The sequence below is a fragment of the Antrostomus carolinensis genome, unplaced genomic scaffold (genome assembly GCF_000700745.2).
Source record: "Antrostomus carolinensis isolate BGI_N321 unplaced genomic scaffold, ASM70074v2 scaffold12898, whole genome shotgun sequence".
NCBI lineage: Eukaryota > Metazoa > Chordata > Aves > Caprimulgiformes > Caprimulgidae > Antrostomus > Antrostomus carolinensis.
The window spans coordinates 39-19391 of NW_010330962.1; the positions used below are offsets into that span (position 1 = coordinate 39).

The 19353-nt window shown below is 44.9% G+C and overlaps 1 protein-coding gene across 1 annotated transcript in view; it reads right to left on the reverse strand.

Moving 5' to 3' along the window:
• Positions 1–1314: 1314 nt before the first annotated feature.
• Positions 1315–19353, reverse strand: part of LOC104528920 (calcium/calmodulin-dependent protein kinase type II subunit gamma) — a gene marked incomplete at its 3' end in the record, with an annotated part of 26378 nt that continues 8339 nt past the window's right edge. Inside the window, exons 3-8 of the mRNA XM_029086250.1 lie at positions 10083–10137; positions 9473–9538; positions 6591–6663; positions 3411–3513; positions 2435–2518; positions 1315–1409 (exon numbers count right to left, since the gene is read on the reverse strand). Of these exons, the coding sequence (XP_028942083.1) occupies positions 1315–1409; positions 2435–2518; positions 3411–3513; positions 6591–6663; positions 9473–9538; positions 10083–10137 (476 nt within the window). The remainder of the gene's footprint in view (positions 1410–2434; positions 2519–3410; positions 3514–6590; positions 6664–9472; positions 9539–10082; positions 10138–19353) is intronic.

The window sequence follows — 19353 nt, forward strand, 5'->3', positions numbered from 1 at the left end:
AAACCCCCTACTCAACAACAAAAAGTCCACTTCACAGTTGCCACTTCCTCTGTGGTCAAGAGATAACAGAGCAGTCCAGTGCATACTCAGTGCTGGGGTAAGGACACCAGGCGCAGCAGCTACACCAGTAAAACTGGAACTATTTTCTACCAGGCAAAACAGGGGAGGAATCTACTGGAACTTCTTCATTATAGGTAAGAATTCAAAAACAGCAGGTAGATAGGAGACATCAGGCACTTCACTCCTCATGACTTTAAGAAAGAATTAGACATTTAACCCCTGAAGTGCTTTGAAAATTCCCATCAATATAATTAGTGCAAAAAGACTTCAAATGAGAAAAAGCAACACAGAGAAACAAGAGGGGCAGGAAGGCAAGAGAAGAACACGAGTCCAGTTCAGGCTATCAAGTACAAAGACATCTCTTTCCTTGGAGGTAACTGGGGTCCAGCAGAACCCTCACTTTTTTTTCTTTTTCTAATACAAACTACAAGACAGCCTACAAAATGAACTCCTCAACTTCCTCTTTATATTCATGCCCACAGGCTTTGACTAGGATTTCCAGGAGTTCCTTCTTCCGTCCTGAGCCTCTCATTAAATGGAAGAATTTATGTCAAACATCCAAGCTGTGGTACCCAAACAACATTTTACACCACCTTTGCTCCCCAGTACTAACTTCCTTGCCACTCCTCTCCTTCAGGCACCTTTTTACAACTCATTTTTGCCATGCTCTGAGAACTATTCCATGAACTGCCTGGCTTTTTACCAGAACCTCCAACCCATCATGCTGATCCCCACCACAAAGCCACCCCTCCAAACACCCCTGCCATTCAGTCTCCTCACTGGGCTCCACACTTTCCACAGCTGGAAGAAATTCCACTGTGGCACTGAGGAGATCAGAGGCCATAATTTAAGCTACAGAATACCTCCCCATACTTTTAATTGGGCCTTGATAAAAACAAGCTTCTTCATTCTACCTTCTGTCTGCTCCCCTGGAAGAGTTAGCATTGGCTACCTCTGCAGCACTTTGTGGTAAATGCACTAGAAGATACCATTTCCCACCACCTGCATTTCCAGCTCTCCATTTCCCTAATGACCAGCAACGTCTTGGTGCCCACTGCGATGCTTTCCACATATCCTTTCAGTAGCCTGAAACAGGACCGTATCCCGGGCAGTGAAGACAACGAGGTGTACAAACACGCCAAACATCACATTGCACAGTAGCTTGGGGCCTGCTGTGGGACACCAAGTAGGACAGTGCCATGTTTTGGATGGCTTCTACACCCATGCAGGTACTCAGCAAGAAAGCGCCCTTACGTCATAGGCTCCGGCTTTGATCTGCTGATAGAGTTTGTGCTGATCTTCATCCCAAAAGGGAGGGTACCCCACTAGTAATATGTACAGAATCACTCCTGGGAGGGAGAGACACAGATACACTATGGTTAGGCTAATACGCCAATTATTCCTTCAGCCCCTCTTCCTTCCCTCTTGACAGTCCCCAAGGCAATGATTGCTCTGTATCTTCATCTGCCATCTATTTAGCCTTCTGAGGCAGAAGAAGACAGGACAAACCTCTCCTCTGCCCCCACTAGTAATATGTACAGAATCACTCCTGGGAGGGAGAGACACAGATACACTATGGTTAGGCTAATACGCCAATTATTCCTTCAGCCCCTCTTCCTTCCCTCTTGACAGTCCCCAAGGCAATGATTGCTCTGTATCTTCATCTGCCATCTATTTAGCCTTCTGAGGCAGAAGAAGACAGGACAAACCTCTCCTCTGCTGATAACGCCAGCTGCCAGGAGCTAGAACAAGGTGCATGATGTCCTTCTACCCTCCTCTGGCTATCACGGCTGGTGAGCCACAACTCCCAGCTGCTCTCAGAATAAAATGAAGCCACATCCCCTGGGGTTGCTGGGCAGCACCGGACTTTTCGGGAAGGACTAGGTTTTTCGATGCTCACTGTGTATAGTCTTGGGACAAAAATGCTCTCTCCTAGCCTGCAGAGAACCATTTAGTCCCTGTCAGGCAACACTGATATCACATATCTTTAAACGTATTGGTCGCAGATACATTTACACTTCATTTTTTCCTTTTTAAAAAATCAGCTCTCTTCAGTATTTTATTTTCTACATAGTTAGTGTAATAGGAAATTGCTATAGTTATCTAAACAACTGACTCTGAAAAGCATAGAGAGGTCCTATCTCTTGGGTCTCAAACATCTGACAGATGGTCTGAGGAAAAGATTAGGAGCCAGAAACAAGTGAGTTCAGGCTCCAATATTAACTCCATCTACACAAGGTGCTTATCCTCAAGTGTGACTTCACCTCTCCACCCAATAAGAAGGAGCACTGCGCACCCTCCCAGCAATAAGTTATAAGGAATTGCTTTTCTACATGAAACTGTTTAAGTGTAAAACATTTTGACAGAATCTTACCACATGCCCATATATCCACTGGTTTTCCATAAGGATCTTTTCTTAAGACTTCAGGGGAGAGGTAGCCAGGAGTACCAGCAAACCCTGCCAGGAAATGGATGACATGAAGTACTTGCAGTACCCAAGCAGAAGAAATCTTGCCATATTACAAAATCCACTAGTGGTAACCAATAAATTCCAAAATCCATTTCCCACCCTTCAGCTCGTATTTGCTAAAGCTACCTCTTTGTAAACCAACAGAAATAGAAGAAGATGCTAATCAATAAATAAATAAATAAAATCAGATGGGATTGAGTGTCTATGTATTCCAGGAAAAACATAAAAGAAAGGGGGACCATGTCAACCAGGTGGCCACAAACTCTCATGCCAGGCCTTATATCATTGTTACATATAATGCCTTGGAGTTAGAAAGTACAAGACACAGAAGATGGGACACATCCAATTGCCAAATGGTGTGGGCAGACCAGGAGAAGCAGCCATCTCTCCAAAATCTCTGCAGCACTGCAGAGTCTCAGAGCCTGAGTTTAGCCTGAGAAGGTCTCATTTCTAATTATGTTTTAGCTAAACAAAGATAAAGCCAGATCCAAATGTGCCTGAGGAAGGCCAGGTCAAGTGCATTTCTGTAAAATAACCAAACAAAATTCTAGATGTCTACACTCCTGAGCAGTAGGAAAGTTCATCTCAGGGTCTAAATTAAGCAGCTGCATTCATCTCTGACACTAGTATCTACTGTAAACTAAGAAGAAAAATAGAGAAATGCATAGCAATTTTTTCTGTCTTTATTTATCATATTCTTTCCTATATTGCACCTAGGCTTGTGCCCAAGGACTGAGAAGCTGAGATGCTTGGAAAGGAAACAGCAATGCTAAATACACAGTAGTTTGCTGGAAGAGCTGAAAGTACTCAGGGAGGGTGCAACTCAACTGTCCAACAAGAAAGGAAGGGAGTGAAAGTGGGAAAGCTTGAACACTCTTACCAAACCAGGCCTGCTGCTCTCCCTGGACTTCTATAGCCAGTCCGAAGTCAGCCAGTTTGACAGCAGCACCCTTACATTTACTTGCCAGTAGCAAATTCTCAGGCTGGGGAGAAGAAAGAAAAAGGGGGGTAAGAATGAAAGACTGACATCCTCGTTAAAGCCTCCTACCTCAGTATTCACATCATTAAATTTAATCCGCTGACCAAATTTAGCAGGCATGTACTAAAGCTGTTCAGGTGAAGGCAGAGCAACAGCAACAAATGGCCTTGACCTAGAGTGGCAGAAAATCCTCAAGTCTAACACAAATCCTCTGTGGAAGCCAGAGCCTCTCCCAACCCAGCCCACGTGTTACACGCTGACACCAGAGGGCACTGGCAGTACAGCTCCTGCAGCACAGAACCCAAAATTTGTTTCTGTCATCCCCGCAGAGAGTAATTGGGGGCGGGGGGGGAGATGCAGTAGATACAATCCGCAGTGATGTTTCTCCCCATGAACATTACACAGTCCCCAGGGCACTGGAAAAGTAAATATGATGCTAATAAGGGCTGCCAAATACTGCACTGTAATGTGGGAAGGCATAATCTGGATAGGCAGTAGCTTTCATCCCTTACAGAAAAAGCCTCAGCCTCAAATTGGCATAAGCAGCACAGCAGTGAGTATTCTGGTTTTTCATGCTACGTATTTACAGCGGCATAAAATATGTTGTCTTGCTACTGCTGCTGTCACCTATAACAAGTAACTATGTCACTTCCCCCATGTGCCAGGGAAGGGAGACAGACTTTTGCCCCTCACATGATTCTCACTTGAATCATAATTCTGTTGGTGTTCCAGCAGAGGACTTCAGAAGGCTTCCAACTCACAACTTTCTATGATTCTATGAAAACCTGTACTGAGTCAGCAGCTTTCTCCGAAGCACCAGAACAGCTAGTTACATGGGACCCTTTGAAACCCCTAAGGTGGTGGCTATTACAGCTCTGCAGGAAACCCAACTTGTAGACAGGTAGGACAAATGTGATTTCTCATCCCACCCCCTTCTGATAAACTGTGCAATTCATATCAACTTGAGTTTTTAACTGAGCAAGATGGAAGCCTGGAAATCCAGAAACAGGAGCTTGTCCCAGTTTCACAAATTTGATTAAGGTCTTTTTTGCAGCCTGCTCACCACTTTCATCCCATGGCAACCCTCTATCCCTGTTCTGCCTGGCAGGAAGATGTTTTGCTCATTCGCCTGCCTTGAAGGGCATGTGCCTTGCCTCTGCTTTGAACAAAGGGAGAACAGCCTTCCCCATCACAGTCCTTGGCATAAGCAGCTTGGAAGGAAGGGGAACTGGGTCTAAACACATTTGGAGGCCACTGCCTTTTCACTATATGGGAAGTAGAAAAAAATGTGTTAATCAAGCTACACTAATGCAAATTCACCAGTGTAAACAAGTCACTAAAGCAGAAGGCCAATAAAGTCTTCTGAAAATCCCTCCAAACTTCAGATCACACCTAGGCTTGGTTTGATTAAGAAACAGTAGAATTTACACCAGGCTTGTGCTAGCTAAGCACTATTTGCTTTGAAAATACAGATACAAATGCTAATGGTGCTTATCCATGTGCATGTCTGCCAATGTATGGGTTGCCTCAGGTTTCACATACTTTTTGGTAAGGATGTGGATGCATTCCCCAATTTCTTACAGCCCCTATGGGCAGCTCAACATTTGAAGTTCTGTAAGAGCATGTCAGCCAAAAGACAGGCTTATGAGAGGGAGGCGCAAATGACTTGAAGCAAGCTCCACAGTTATTACACACTGATTCTGAAGGCCAAGCTTTTGGCAAGGAGCTAAATATTAAGTAAAGAGCACAGGATCTTTTATTGCTCAAAGGAATGGCTACTCCTCAGGCCTGTATAGTTTCAGTGAATCAGAGCAAGCAATAGAAGAAACAGATTAACTACAAGTGGGAACTATCTAGCAGCTGATAAGTTCTAAACAAGTTCACGATTTTCACACAAACAAAATGTGGGAAGCAAAACAGATTATATCTGAACACAGGATGTGAAGGAAAACTTAATCCATCCTGTACTGGAAAACACTACTTATTTTCATAGAGGCCCTAATTTTGGGCAGTAGTCCCTCTTGGAGGCTTCCTTCTCAAGAGAGGGTGTCAGCTCTAATCCAGAACAGCCATTCCACACTGGATCACTTGCATCTCTTCACAGTGCTCTGAATCAGAAGGCCAAGTGTTGCATGGGAGTTTGCCAGAAACGCTAAGGGTTAACAGCTGTCCAGGAGATCAAAACACCAGGGGGACACTGCCACCAAGCTTGCAACATGCTTTTACTTTGTTATCTGCAAAATATTTTTATACTTTTCCCCTTACGCATTGTATAACAAACCCAAACCAACCATAGTAGCAGGTGTCATTCTGCATTAATTTAACTGGGCCACTGGTGGCCATCATCATTCCCACTTTAGACAGAGAGGGCTGCAAGGCAGGCAGACCTTCCTGCACAAACCACTTCATTCTGGAGCCTGCCCAGCTCCCAGTACAGCTGGCACTGCGTGGGAAGAGAGTTTAAGCAACTACACTGTGGGGGCTCTGGTTCCATAAATGTGTTATAATGTGGCAAATGGCTGATTCACCCAGTATTTAACTGCCCAGCAGTTTTGGTTTTAGATTAAAAGTGCTTCTAGTGATGAGAGAAGAAAGAAATGACACAAAAAATTCTTGTTGTGCATCTCTGCCCTAGCCCAATAGCATGTGTTTGGCAACAGTGCAGAATAAAAATATACATGCTCTGTGCAGACAAACTCATCCTGGCAGATTGAACAGAGACTGCCTCAGGTCTCTAGAGATCTCTTCAATGGCAGACTAGAAAGCGTCCTTCATTACAATGAATCCTACACAAGTTTCTCTGAAAGTCTACTGTATTCCAGAGTTCACAACTACTCCATCCTGGAGCTGCCTTGGAGAGGCTGAAAGCTGGCAAGGTTCATAAAGACTGAAAACTTCCTCAGGAGTTCAGGACACACTCCAGAAAACTCTGAAGGAGAAAATTTGTGCTTCTGGAACTCCTGAGCCTATAGTTCAAGTTAAAAAATCCCTGCCAGTTGGTAACACAGTATTCCTGTCTTGCTTCTTCCATTGATCCCCTGGCTGCTCTCCTCAGCCTCTGTGGCACCAAGGAAATATTACCTTCAAGTCCCTGTGCACGATATCATGCTGGTGAATGTGATTCACACTCTCCAGTATCTGATGAATACAGTGGCTGCAAGATAAAGGGAGAGACACACAGAGTTATGCACACACACACACGCACGCACTTGGCATCTCATCTCTTCCCAGAACTATTTGTACCAGGGAGAGTTCAAGACCCCAGGCTGAATTCCTTCATCATGCGCACGGGATGCCACAACTGGACACCCCCAGCCCCTTCAGCAGCAGGATGCTAAACATCCTGTCTATAGTGGGACCACAAAGCCTCCTACCTCCCATCACCTACTCCCTTTCATCCCCACCACACTAAGCATCTCACTTGTTCCTTCAGCCAGGAGTGTCCACCCCACACAGGAGAACTGAGGCACACGACTATCTGCAGAGAGCAGCCAAGACTGGGCAAGCAAGACTCAAATTGCTCTAGGAAACATTCAGCTGGGCTAGTTCCGAGTGAAGAATAAACTTTTAGAGAGCAGCAGCCTCCCCTGACAAATTCATGATGACTACTCCTGGGCACCTGCCAGTTTGCAAAGCTTTCAGAGCAGCATCTCAAGCACTTTTCATACACAATGTGTGCACGCACCCGCTTGCTGGGTGCCTTTTAAGTACAGATCCCACTTAAGGGGTTAGTGATCTGAAAAGCAGACTCATTCCCTGTTAAGTGCAGTGTGCTGCACTCCCCCAGCTCACAGAAAACCACGTCTCTGCCACTCTCACTGCTGCAACCACAGGGGCAAAAGCACGATGTTATTTACACCTGTCACATAAAGACAGTAAAACACACCCATGGTTGAGATTTCTGGTTGAGAATATCTCTTCTGCTAAACACTTATTCGGCTCCCAAGTGTGTATGTGGAATGGAATAGGGGTTTTGACAGCTAAGGCTGGGCAGTAAGCACCCAGATGTGGGCAACTCTGATGTGTCTTGTGTCCTCACTGCAGGATCAGTCAGTTCCCTCACCAAATTCTACAAATCTCTGGAGAACTAATTTGAAATTAGTGAAATATCTGAGTGAAGGGAAGTTGGCTACTGGAAAAGATGGGAAGAGGGTGAGGGGAGCAAGAGGAGAGGAGGTGAAGCACTGTATATTTGTTACCCCCACCCCTTCATAGCTGGCAGTACAATCCTCAGGGTCGGAATCCATGAATATCTCCCAGCTCCCAAAACAAAAATGTATAATTAGAACAGAGCTGAGTCTGAGCGAGAGAGATTTTCTGGCCAAAAATGGCAAAAGTGTGAGGTGTCCCAGGCGAGCCAAGCGCGGCGGATTGGCACGGACCTCGCTCCCTTGCTCTCCCAGCCTGCTCTGGAATTCAGCTCGGCCTGGGGAGAGAAAGGGAGGAGTTTCACTCTGTCATCTTGTGGGCACTGTGAGACCTGGCCAACTGACAGTCAGAGGGCTAAGCACCCTGAGGAAGGCTCGCAGAGCAATGGACAGTTCTCCTTTCTCCCTAACCCTGCCATAACATTCCTAAGCAGTCTGAGATAACCAGCTCCCGACCATTTCAAGGAACAGGCACTGGCAAGAGGGACAGGGGGAAGGATGATGATCGATAGCCTCAAAGCTTCCCAACTTCAAGGCAGAACGGCTTGAGTCACTGTTTATCTGTCCAAGATGCTGTGCCTACAACATCTGTACATCCCACTGAAAACATCTACAGGGCTCTCAGACCTCTATGCAAGGAGCTCCATCAGAGATGACAAGCTAACTAGCCTTCTCCATCAGTAGATGGCTCATGGTAGAGTGCACGGTGCAATGCCTCATTTGAAAGCATTGTGCAATACCCAGAAGACAGAGGCAGTAAGCATACCACAGGGAAAGCAAATAAGCACCCACAGACTTCACAACAGTACCTACACTAACACGCTACATCATACTCTTCCTTTCCTTGCACTTAGTATGATCTTCCACATAGTTCTGCCTACCAAGCTCACCCTGCAGCAGCACCCAGTACTCCCTTCTTACTCCTCTCCTCTCATGGCTCCCCTAATTCCTGCTCCAGCAAGGGTTAGGATGGGATAAGAACACAGGTGCAGAATAAACAGAGGTAAAATGTCACCATTGGGCCACTCCCAGGCCCTGCTAAAGCAGAACAGGAGCTGCCCGCTCCCAACTTTTGACTCCAAATGCTACGTGTCCAGCAGATGGAGGGGTCAGAGAATATCCTCAGCTACTGCTGCACTAAACACCCACCCTGCATAAACCACAAAGGGACAAACAGAGGCCATTTCAGGAAGTCACACATGGGAGAGAGGGGACACATTCAGAAAAAGAAGGGCATAACTCTGTATTTTTAATATTAAAATATAAAGGCTGCTCTCACATATTGTGCCTTGTCTCACTCCACCAACCAGCTCAGAGTCAGAGAGGGCTTCCACAGAAACATAGCCTTCAAAGCTCCCTCTCTCCCCTGCCCTGTAAACTATTACCTAGAGACGGGGAAACTGAACGGGTCTGCCCAACAGCAATGGCACATCACTGGAACCCCTACCAGGAGAAAGCAGAGGCCAAGCAGGCAGCACTCTCACAGCCGCAGGACAGCTCTCCCCTATGCTTGCTCACTAAGGACACCCTGTCACCACCCACCAGAAAGGTCTGGCAGACAAAGCCACTAGCAACGGGTCTCCCAGCAAAGAGCACACAGACAGCAGCATCTGCAAGCAGCAAGGGCTAGAGCTGTGGTGAGTCAGGCTGACCGGTGACAATAGTTTATGCTAATAGCAGAAAGAGGAATTGTTTTTTCCAGACAGGGAGCGAGAGCGTCAGAACAAAGCCGTGCACAGAGTAGCAGTCAGGAAACTCACTCCACTTGCCAACACATGTGGCACATAAACAGAACGGTCTGGAAACACGTCTTACCTGGCATCTGCTTCGCTGTAGTATTCTCTGGCAACAATATCCTCAAAGAGCTCCCCACCAGTAACCCTGGAGTGCAAAAGAACAAGGGAGGTTACATAGTCCATGCACATCTAGCTCAAGGCTGCACGGGACATACGTGGCCATCTGTCTGGGCCCTTCCCTGCAGCCTGTGTGGAGAACTGTGGCACAGGGGAGCCAGGGCAGAGTTCCACCACCACTGCATCAGCAGTGTACAGGACACTGTTGACACGCCGGGCATCAATTACTCATGCCGCTCTGAAGAGCTTAGTAGATACTAAGCTTGGGCAGAACATCCCTCCTCTGACCCCCTCCAAGCTGCCTCAGAGACAAAAGTCAAACAGCCTCCATATATATAGCCAGCCTTTGCCATTCTACGCTTACACCTGCTGGCAGGAGCCTTCCTGGTCCACCTCCTACCACACAGTCAATGGATTTTTGTCAAATAGGCCAGAAGTATCTACAGGTCTCAAAAAAAAAAAAAAAAAAAGGAAGAATTATACTAATGCAGGTGCTTTTTATTCCACTCTTAGTCAACCATCCACATGCCTGTATCACTGGTGAAGCATCAAAGCCAAAGAAAGACACTTACAGATCAAAGACGAGGTAATGGAAACCTTCTTCTGAAATACTGTCATGGAGCCGCACTGCAAAAACATAATCAAGAAATGGAGATTTACAGAGCATGCAGCAAACATGACACTTCACAAATCAAACCCATGCACACAGCCAAGTTCTCCCTCAACCCAATCAGTCTATTAATTCCCCATGCCCTTCACTTTGTGTGCTCACTTAGTGACCTATTTCCTTCCGTTATCTCAAAGGAACAGATGGGTGTCCTTCACGTACACCCACCCCTCCCCAGCGTCAAAACAAACTCTAAATATCTTTGACCTCCTGTTCTAACACTTCAGTATCCTCCTTTCGCATCTGCCTACTCTTTCTTCCATGCTCACATTTTGTGATCTCTCCCCATTCATTCTGATTTCCCCAAACAAACCCAGAATCTCTAAACAAGCCTCCAACCCAAAAATTTACTTCCAACCCCACCTGCATGTCAGTGCCGTTGATCATCCTTCTGCCTTTCACCTGTAAAGCTCCATGAAGTTCCCTGCCTTTATTTCCTTTTCCTCACTTCCTTCTGACTTACACCCCAAATCCTTACCCAAAATTCAGAGCCAGTTTCTTGTCTTTTTTCCTGACACGTTTGTTATCACTGACACACCTGATCACATTCCTCTTCTCAAAATTTCAGCCTCCTTCAGCTTCCTTACCTATCACCCCTATTGCCTAAATTAACCATCATCTTTTCCCTTTCCTTGTCACCTATAACCTGCAGGACCAGGGCTGCCCCCATGATGTGCCACTTTTCCCTGGTATTCTGGAATCTCTGTGGCTCTGTCCTCCTTCCCATGTTACACATGGGCAATAACTATTGTATCTAGGCAGTCAACACAGTGCCATTTCCTCCTGTCTGAATAAAAATCTCAAGTTCTTTGGCATTTCTGGGGTACCTAGGCACTACTTCTAACCTAAGAGGAGAAACTAAGCCCTTAACTTCGTATTACTACCTACCCCCTACTTTTTGCCTTTCTCCCCTGCTGGAAAACTTCACTATTTTCGCTGCCAATCAAAGTCACAAGCTAGCAATCCTATTTGACTCAATTCCTAAACCTTCACACCTTGACTAGGACAAGCTGTCTTTTTCATGTGACCATCTACAGTCCTTCCCTATTGATTCACCCAACTAAAGCAACTAGCTGAGACTAGACTGGATCTCATTCACTGCAACACCTTGTAATTGAGTATTGACCAAAGTGACGCTACTGTTCTCATCCCTACAAGAAAAAGCTCATTACCCTGCTCTGTCACTTTAATAGTACCTTTGCCTCCCTCCTGTCTTCCATTCTCTTCCACAGAAGATACAGGTGACCTGTCTTGACTTTTCCCAACATCATGATTTTCTCTCTGCCAGTATCAAGAGGGCAGTTTGCGCCTCTTACTGGCACATGACGTCAGCTACCATCACCATTTTGGGAATGTTTCAAACTAGCACGCGGCACATGCTCCCACCTCATATGGAACAGGTTTTGCAAATGTTCTCAGTGCTCTCCTCTAACCCTCCTTGTAAATCTCCTTTGCTAAGGCACCCTTCCACCTGCACGCAAACACAGACAAACTCAAAATTGAGAGTAGCACAGACGTGCAGAGACCACTGGCAGTCCCTTTCCTAAAAGGATTTAATTCTTTCCTTATTCTTTCTGCCTGTACTGTCCCGTGTTTTTCCTGTCTTTATTTACAAGCTCTCTGGGCTGGTCCCCTGACCAATTTCTTTTCCTTAGCATTCCTACTGCATCTAACCACATGGGTTTGGAAGGAGCACTCCACACAGCATAATGCTGCAAACAAGCAAGTACAGTCAAGAGTACCAGTACAGCAGGTGTTTTAGGCACAGCACGCTGTTCCTACAGCATGAAAACAGACACACATCACCTTTAAGAACTATGTTCCTCAAATCATTCACTAAAAACAAAAAACAAAAAACAAAAAACAAAAAAAAAAAAAAAAAAAAACCAAATCCAAGTAAGCAGTTTTAGTTGGCTTTGTAATAACTTCAATGCAATACAACTTTGTTTACAAGAAAACTTGCCCCTGGAGCACTCAGGGGAACCAGCAGAGGTGGCTTTACAAAAACACAAGCAAGAAGGGTATTTCCTAGGAGAAAAGATTTCCATTCAAGACTGGAAACAAGATGGGAAGTGGCTGAAACAGACACTTGGATTCCCAGGGCAAGGCAGTTTTCACTCCGCTGCACAAGACTATTTGAGGTGAATGCAGGAGACAGGCTCATGAACAAGAGCTGAGGCCCAGAACACAGGCAAAAGTCTGTGAAAGGACCTTATGAAGCTGGAACAAAAGGAGAAACTTCAAGGTCATGTCTGGTGACACTCTGTGTGCACAGAAAAACATTCTCCTTTCTCTGGCACCTGAAAGATCATTGGAGTGTTGCAAGAAACAGCAAGCAAAGAGAAGAGCAGCACGAATGAAATCGCGGAGGAGCACAGCCACCAGCAGGCTGAGAGCAGTGGCTATGAAGAGAGAACAGCAAACACGTCTGCAGGTAGAAGAGCTGATTGGTTGCTGTTTCTTTGTCCTGAGGAAGGCAATTTTGTCAGATGCATTATGAAAAGGGAAGGAAGTAGCAATTCAGCTGGCAGAGACTGGCAGGGGCAGCAGAAAGAGCCTTCAAGGACTGTAAAACACTATTTGCATCCTTAGGTGAAGAACCATAATAGGAGGAAAGAGACAGATCATAAATACTGATGCTATACATCACCTTAGTGCTGCACAGCAAAAGGCAGCCTTGGAGGCGGGACGCAGCTCATTAACTTAACAAGGGACCTGCTTCCTCACTATGGCCCAGAGCAATGCTGGAACAAAATCTGCCTGGGATTTCATCGGCTGAGGTAACAAAGCTCAGGGACTAACAGTAGAAGAGCAAAACCCAGAAAAGCTATTGGGAAAGATGACAGTGGGTGCCACCACCCTGCAAAGGAATAATTAGGAATAGCTCACAAGATTAGGCTTAAAGTGTGGGAGGGTGTAGCAATGAGAGGAGTCAAAAAGGATTAAGAAACATCTGAATATACCAAAACTCTTGTGACTTTCAATTCCAGCTCACATCTACTTCATACCAATGCTGATGGGAAGAAACAAAAGCAACATTCAGCAGCAGAAGAGGAAGAGCTCCTAGTGCCCTTTCACCCTAACGTTTTGCTTACCTACCCTCCCTGCAGGGCCACAGGAGACTTCCTGACCAGCAAGGATACTGCAACTGGCAGCTCTGATGTCATGGTCCACTCTGCTGACACACAAGTTAAAATGCCCTGCTCTCCAACACAGTGCTAACTAGCAGGGACTGTCAGCTTAAAAACCAAGAACTGCTTTTTCCAAAACCATTCAGACAGCCCATGAAATAGCATACATTCATAAATAACTCCACCACCTTTAGTTCATATCAAGGAGATAAATATATTTTAAAAGTTTATTGACTTCCTCTCCACTTTGCTTTGTAACTATGATCCACATTGTGCTAACATACATCATAAAGATACACAAACATAAGATACCATCTGATAACTCCACCTTCCAGACAGTATAGAGCCCTCTTTGGTTTAAAGATGTCCTATGTGAGTGCCCTTCACCTGAAGGCAGGACACAGGTTCACAAGTGGCCAGTTCCAAGACTGGGTAACAGGAACCCAAGCACTGGGCAGTCCTCTGTTGGACATCTTCCCATGAAAAGGAGATCCTGTTTGTTCCACGGGCTGCTGATCACGACACACCATCTAACATCTCAATTACTACCACAAGGTCAGCTTCAACCAAGCAGTTGAGCAAAGCCCACATAGGCTGCTCATACCTGTGTAACCTGTTGACATGAGAGGGTGAAAAATATAATCATAAATAGATGCTGGAGGATAAAGGATTCCCAAAAAGTTACTATCCATGATAAGAAATGGGGAATTAAAAAGAAAAGTATTCATCCAGTTAACCTTTTCTTCAAAAATATCACAGAACCTTTGTTTTTGCTCTTGTCAGGGAAGCAGTGACATGTCTAGTGCAGCCGGCTAGACAAACGCACGCATCACAGAGAGTCTCAAGTCACAGCAAGAGGGAATTTGCACAACAGAAATACAGGGTCTTCCAAAAGACGGCCAAACTACAAAAGAGCCCAGTAGTTGCCAAGATACCTGATCTCACTCTATTTACCAGAAGATGAGGTAGATTATTTCCATTAAATGATTCAGTCACTCAGAAGCGGCAGTCCAAACCGTATTTCCTTCCCAGCCCAACACACTTAACACAGGGATTCTTACAGACACAGGAAATCAGTGCCTGTCAACACCACACACGCTCAGGGTCACCTGATGACTGCTCCCATGTCAAGGGTCTCTGATGGATGAAAGAGCACTTACAACAATGGTTAGCAAGAACAGACAAGGAGAGGGGAGTTAGAAAGAAGACAGCAGCAAGTCTGATAACGAGGCACTAAATCAGTTACAGGATATGGTGAAAGACTTACTCAAGGTTTAGTCCAAGAAGAGAAAAAAATCCCATCCACACAAAGAACAGAGGGCTTGTAGAGTTCACAAGCACATCTGATTTCATAAGACTGTTGAATCTTACAGATAACTTCAGAAATAATAAAAAAACCACAGCACTAGTAAGCAATGCCAGAACAAATGCTATCCAAAGTAGCAGAGTCAGTCACAGACTGTTACGTAGAAACATCTGCAACAACACCAGCTGGTCAGTCAGCAGAAATTGGGCATCACCAGTTGGATGATAAGCCCAAGAAGCACATAGACTCTGGGAGAGATAAACAGTGGTTTCAGTACAGCATCTTGATGAAACGATGTTTTTAGCAGGACAAAAAAAGCGTAACTTTCTTCACACTCAAGACCTGAATCTGGTACTGTAGTGCTACTCCACCAAGGGTAATGAGAGACTGCTGCCTAAAACTGCCCCTCCAACTTTAAATGCACACCTGTAACTCTGCACAGCTAAAGAGCTGCAATGCATCACTACACACAAGGCACAACCTAGCTAACTGGTTTAAGCATCCTTCTCTTCCCTCAGTCTCCACTCCAGCCTCAACCTATGTAAACTGATCTTACCTGTACAGGAAGCATCTCCCACAAAGCTTTTTGGAAAAATAACTAGCAACAGAAAAACAGTGAGACCAAGCCTCTCCCTTTCCCCAAAAACTCAGATCTTCAACACCACCTGATGCAAGTTACACAAATTATTTTCTGTCTTGTGTGGGTGTGTGTGTCAGGTCCAAGGCAATCCGGAGTATTTACAAAGAGCCTGATACTACAGTGAGTGGCTCAAGGGGACATGCTACAGTTACTGAACTTAACAGCAGCTGGGTACCAGGAGCTCAAACACTTTTTAAGAACATATGCTGTGAATATTATTGATCTCTGCCTGCTGTCTTCAGAGTCTCACTGGAAATCTTGCCCCAAGAACAAAACTTGAAGGTGATACTTCCAAGTGTTTCAAAATCCTCATGCACATACAGGTTTAATTTTAGAAAGAAATAATATTAATAAGCTATGATATTAACTACAGAAAATTAAGCATTTTAGTGAGAAGCAGCAATGCAGGAACAGTCATGCCACGTGATTTGCACTCCCTGCCTGAATAAAGTGACCCTGAACAAGCAGCCGCAGCTCTCTGATGCCTCAGTGTGATATGAAGCAACTGAGCGTTAAGAGGAAAATCTCCCTCATAAGAAACTGTACCAACCTAACAACCAATGCAAATTGCTGCTGAGTCACGCAAAGCAAGACTCTCAGTGCAAAAATTGAAGTGAATCATGAAGAAATCAGAAAAGAGCTTTCAACCTTTATAGAAGTCCCCTTGAACTACAGGAACATAAAAAGACATTGAAAAGCAACAGGCACCTCATTTTTAAAGGGTCACATGTAAAAGGTCAATTGATATTGGGGTTACAAACACAGGTGTGACCCACATCTTCCCTTCACTCTGACCAGTGTGCTGGATATTCTTATCTTTTTACTGTTACGTCAAGCATAACAGGCCAGGAGCATTTACGTCTGACACGAAAGCCCCAGGATGAACATTTCCCTCTATCCCACATCCACAGCAAACAGTGGTTGTGGGATAGAGGGGAGTTCAGTGTGGGGGGCTGAGCCCATGGCTAGGGCAGGCAGGCTTTTGAAACACAGGGTGGTTTCTGGAAATCTGCTGCAAGTTAGTCTCTGCAAGCAAAGCACTTACCAAAATCAGAGAAAAAGGTAAGTACACAAGCAGAAGAATTTCTCAGGACAATTCCCAATATCTTCACTTTGCAATTACTCATTTCTGCTTAGGAAAAGGTAACATGGGCTGAAATATGCTTGCTCCTACATACCAATGGTCTTTGTCTGTCCTTAGGGACACCATTCAAACTACAGGGTAGGGTGATCTTGTCTGCTAAATCAAGGTTCACTGGTGTTCTTAAGGGTAAAGCATTTGGATATTATGGGAATGTAAAAGACACTGTTTAGCTCTGCACCAACACACATCTCACGTTGTGATTATATAATATTTGGGGCTCTCAAATTAAGTTGCCTGTGTTGCAGTACCTGCAGCAGAGCCAATACAAGGCAACAGAGATTTCTGGTTGTCTCCTGGGTCATGGTAATTGCAATGCAGTAACTCTTTCACACAGCTTTAGTAGTGCAAACTCAAAAGTGCTCTGGGATCTTCTGGACTGAACAATGCTATTTAAAGGTCAGCCACTCATTAGAAACAGCCACAGCTTCACTCCTCAGCAGTTTCCAACCAGATATCAGACATTTGCCTGTATCATGGAGAAAGGGAGGAGGTAAGAAATAACACAAGGGGCATATTCCAAGGGACAGTGCATGTCAGAAGAAGCAGAATAAATTTGGAGGCTAAAACCTGCCTGATGCCCTCTTCCAAAGATACTCTCCGATGTGCCAGGAGATGCTGAAACTATAGATACAAATACACGTGGCCTGACAGACTGCAAACTGAGCACTATCGTCCGTGGCAGCACAAGTGACGAGGGAACTGACGCAGATGGCTACCACCCGCCCTCTGCTCCCCCAGCTGCTCACCAGCCTGGGGAGCCAAGATGGGGATTGTCCCACCACCTTCAAGCCTGGCTGTGCGCCAGGATGCTTCCCACATGGTTCACATCACTCAGGATGCCTGTCCCATGAGGATCCACCACCAACCTGTGATCGCCTGAGAGCTGGGTGCTCAGCTCCCACCCCAGCTGTTTCTCTAATTATATTAAACACGCAGAATTCAGCTGCAGCTGTTCAGGCTGCTTCCAAAAGGACTCTCCTTTTAATTAAAAATTTGCTATTAAAAAGCATTAAATTGTGTAATGCAAATAATCCTCTAGAAATCATGTGTTCCAGCAGCTAATGACCAGCTTTGTCAGAGCAGTACCTAAGGGCAGCAGGACAGTTAGCTAACAGGACACAGCATGCTGCTGTTAACCAGTCCCTTAGGAATGTGGAAACTCTCTCTCCTCCTCCTTCCAAATCTGACACAGAGAGGTTACAGTGTGCTGGATATATACCAGCTTGCTGTAAATTCCCCAAGTCCACAGCATTTCACACCAATTGTAGTTTTAAAGCTTTAGAAAACAGAAGAGAAGAAGAGCTTCTTAACCCTCTGCTCCAGTTCAGGCAGAACCAAACTGCTGCAGGTTCTGCAAAGACAGACAAGGAACAGTCCTAAGGAGCATGAAAAGGCAAACATGCACACAGAGGTGGGTTCCCCACCTAACCCCCACTGTTCTCACTGTAACCTTTTTAACACTCTGGCCCTAAACACTGAGGTTAAAGCAGTGCCCTTTTTGCCATACATGGTGCCAAGGCAGGGGAAATTCCCTTATGCACAGAAATCCACAGCCTAGAAAGAAGTTGTAGGGAGAACAGTATCTTTCTTGTTAAGAAACACGTCCTTCTGCAGAGTTAAAAAGCAAAAGTAAAAGAAGAAAGCATAAAGTTGGTTTGTTGTTTTCTTTAAAAAAAAAAAAAAAATTTCAGTGCCAAATAAAAGTTATTTTTCCTTTGATTTTGCAATGTCTATTGAAAAGCTGAAGTTTAGTACACAATACATAATATTTAGTATGCGCTACTTAAAACATTACATGAGCCAAAAGAGTGCATTAGCAGGAATATTTCCTACTCTCCTCATAACAGTTACACGAGCCAAAAGAGTGCATTAGCAGGAATATTTCCTACTCTCCTCATAACATCCAGAATTGTTATTAATAATTTCCGATTATCCACATACCAGATAAGCAAAGTACTTTTGATAACCACTAGTATCATATGACAGCTTTTTCTAAAAACTCCCAAAATAATAAGCCAATCTTACTTATATCTCAAAGAAAATACAGAGAGAATATTCACTTTATTAGAATTAATAAAATAAAGATAGAGGCCACGACAAATTTAAGGTACCTCATACAGGTCCTGCAACTTTACTTCACGCTGCTCCGTCACCAGGGAGGAATCAGCCCCTTTGCTGGCACAAAGCAGTGCACCTGCCTGAGCAGGCAGGTGCTCTGCCTGACATCCCACTGGCCTTACTGGATTCACCTGGTTTTCACAACTCCTTTCTCACATTGCCCAGGACAGTCACAAAACCTTGCCACAGAGGCAAGCTCTGTTCAGAAGGCAGGTTGTCACTTGCATGATTTCACCAGAGTGCAGCCGTCCCTCGGTTCCGTTTGGTGCTCAGCCGGGGCAAAGCCCGAAAGAGGCTCCTTCTGTTTCCTCAATGCTATTCTAGCTAGGGGGGAGGAGGGGGAAGAAAAAGTAGGGGAATCCTCCTCTAACAACTTTTGCAGTACCTTTGAGTTTGAGTGCACTGAGTCTGGCCATCACCTCATTTTTATTTTTTTTAAAGGGGCTGCTTGCATACAGATAAATCTCGCAGCTAAACAGATGAATAATGGAATCTGAATACCTCTCTAGTACAGACAACAAAGACATATAGAATAAATATATCCCCTGGCAAGGAAGCAGATGCAATTGTTACTCCATTTCCAAATTGCAGGGGATTATGGAGAAACATTTTTCTTAAACCTACAGGAAAAGTTATAGGACGAGTAGGCAGAAAAAGGAGAAAACAAATAAGGTAAATAAGCAATAATTAGTTAAAGAGGTAACTGGGAGAATCAGGCTGTGCTGCCAGGGGTTTTGGGGAGCCTCCTCTTAGTCAGACATGCATGGACACTCACCTAAATCCCTAATAGTGCAGGGACTGGAAATAATAAATGGTAACTTACAGCTCAAAGGCTGA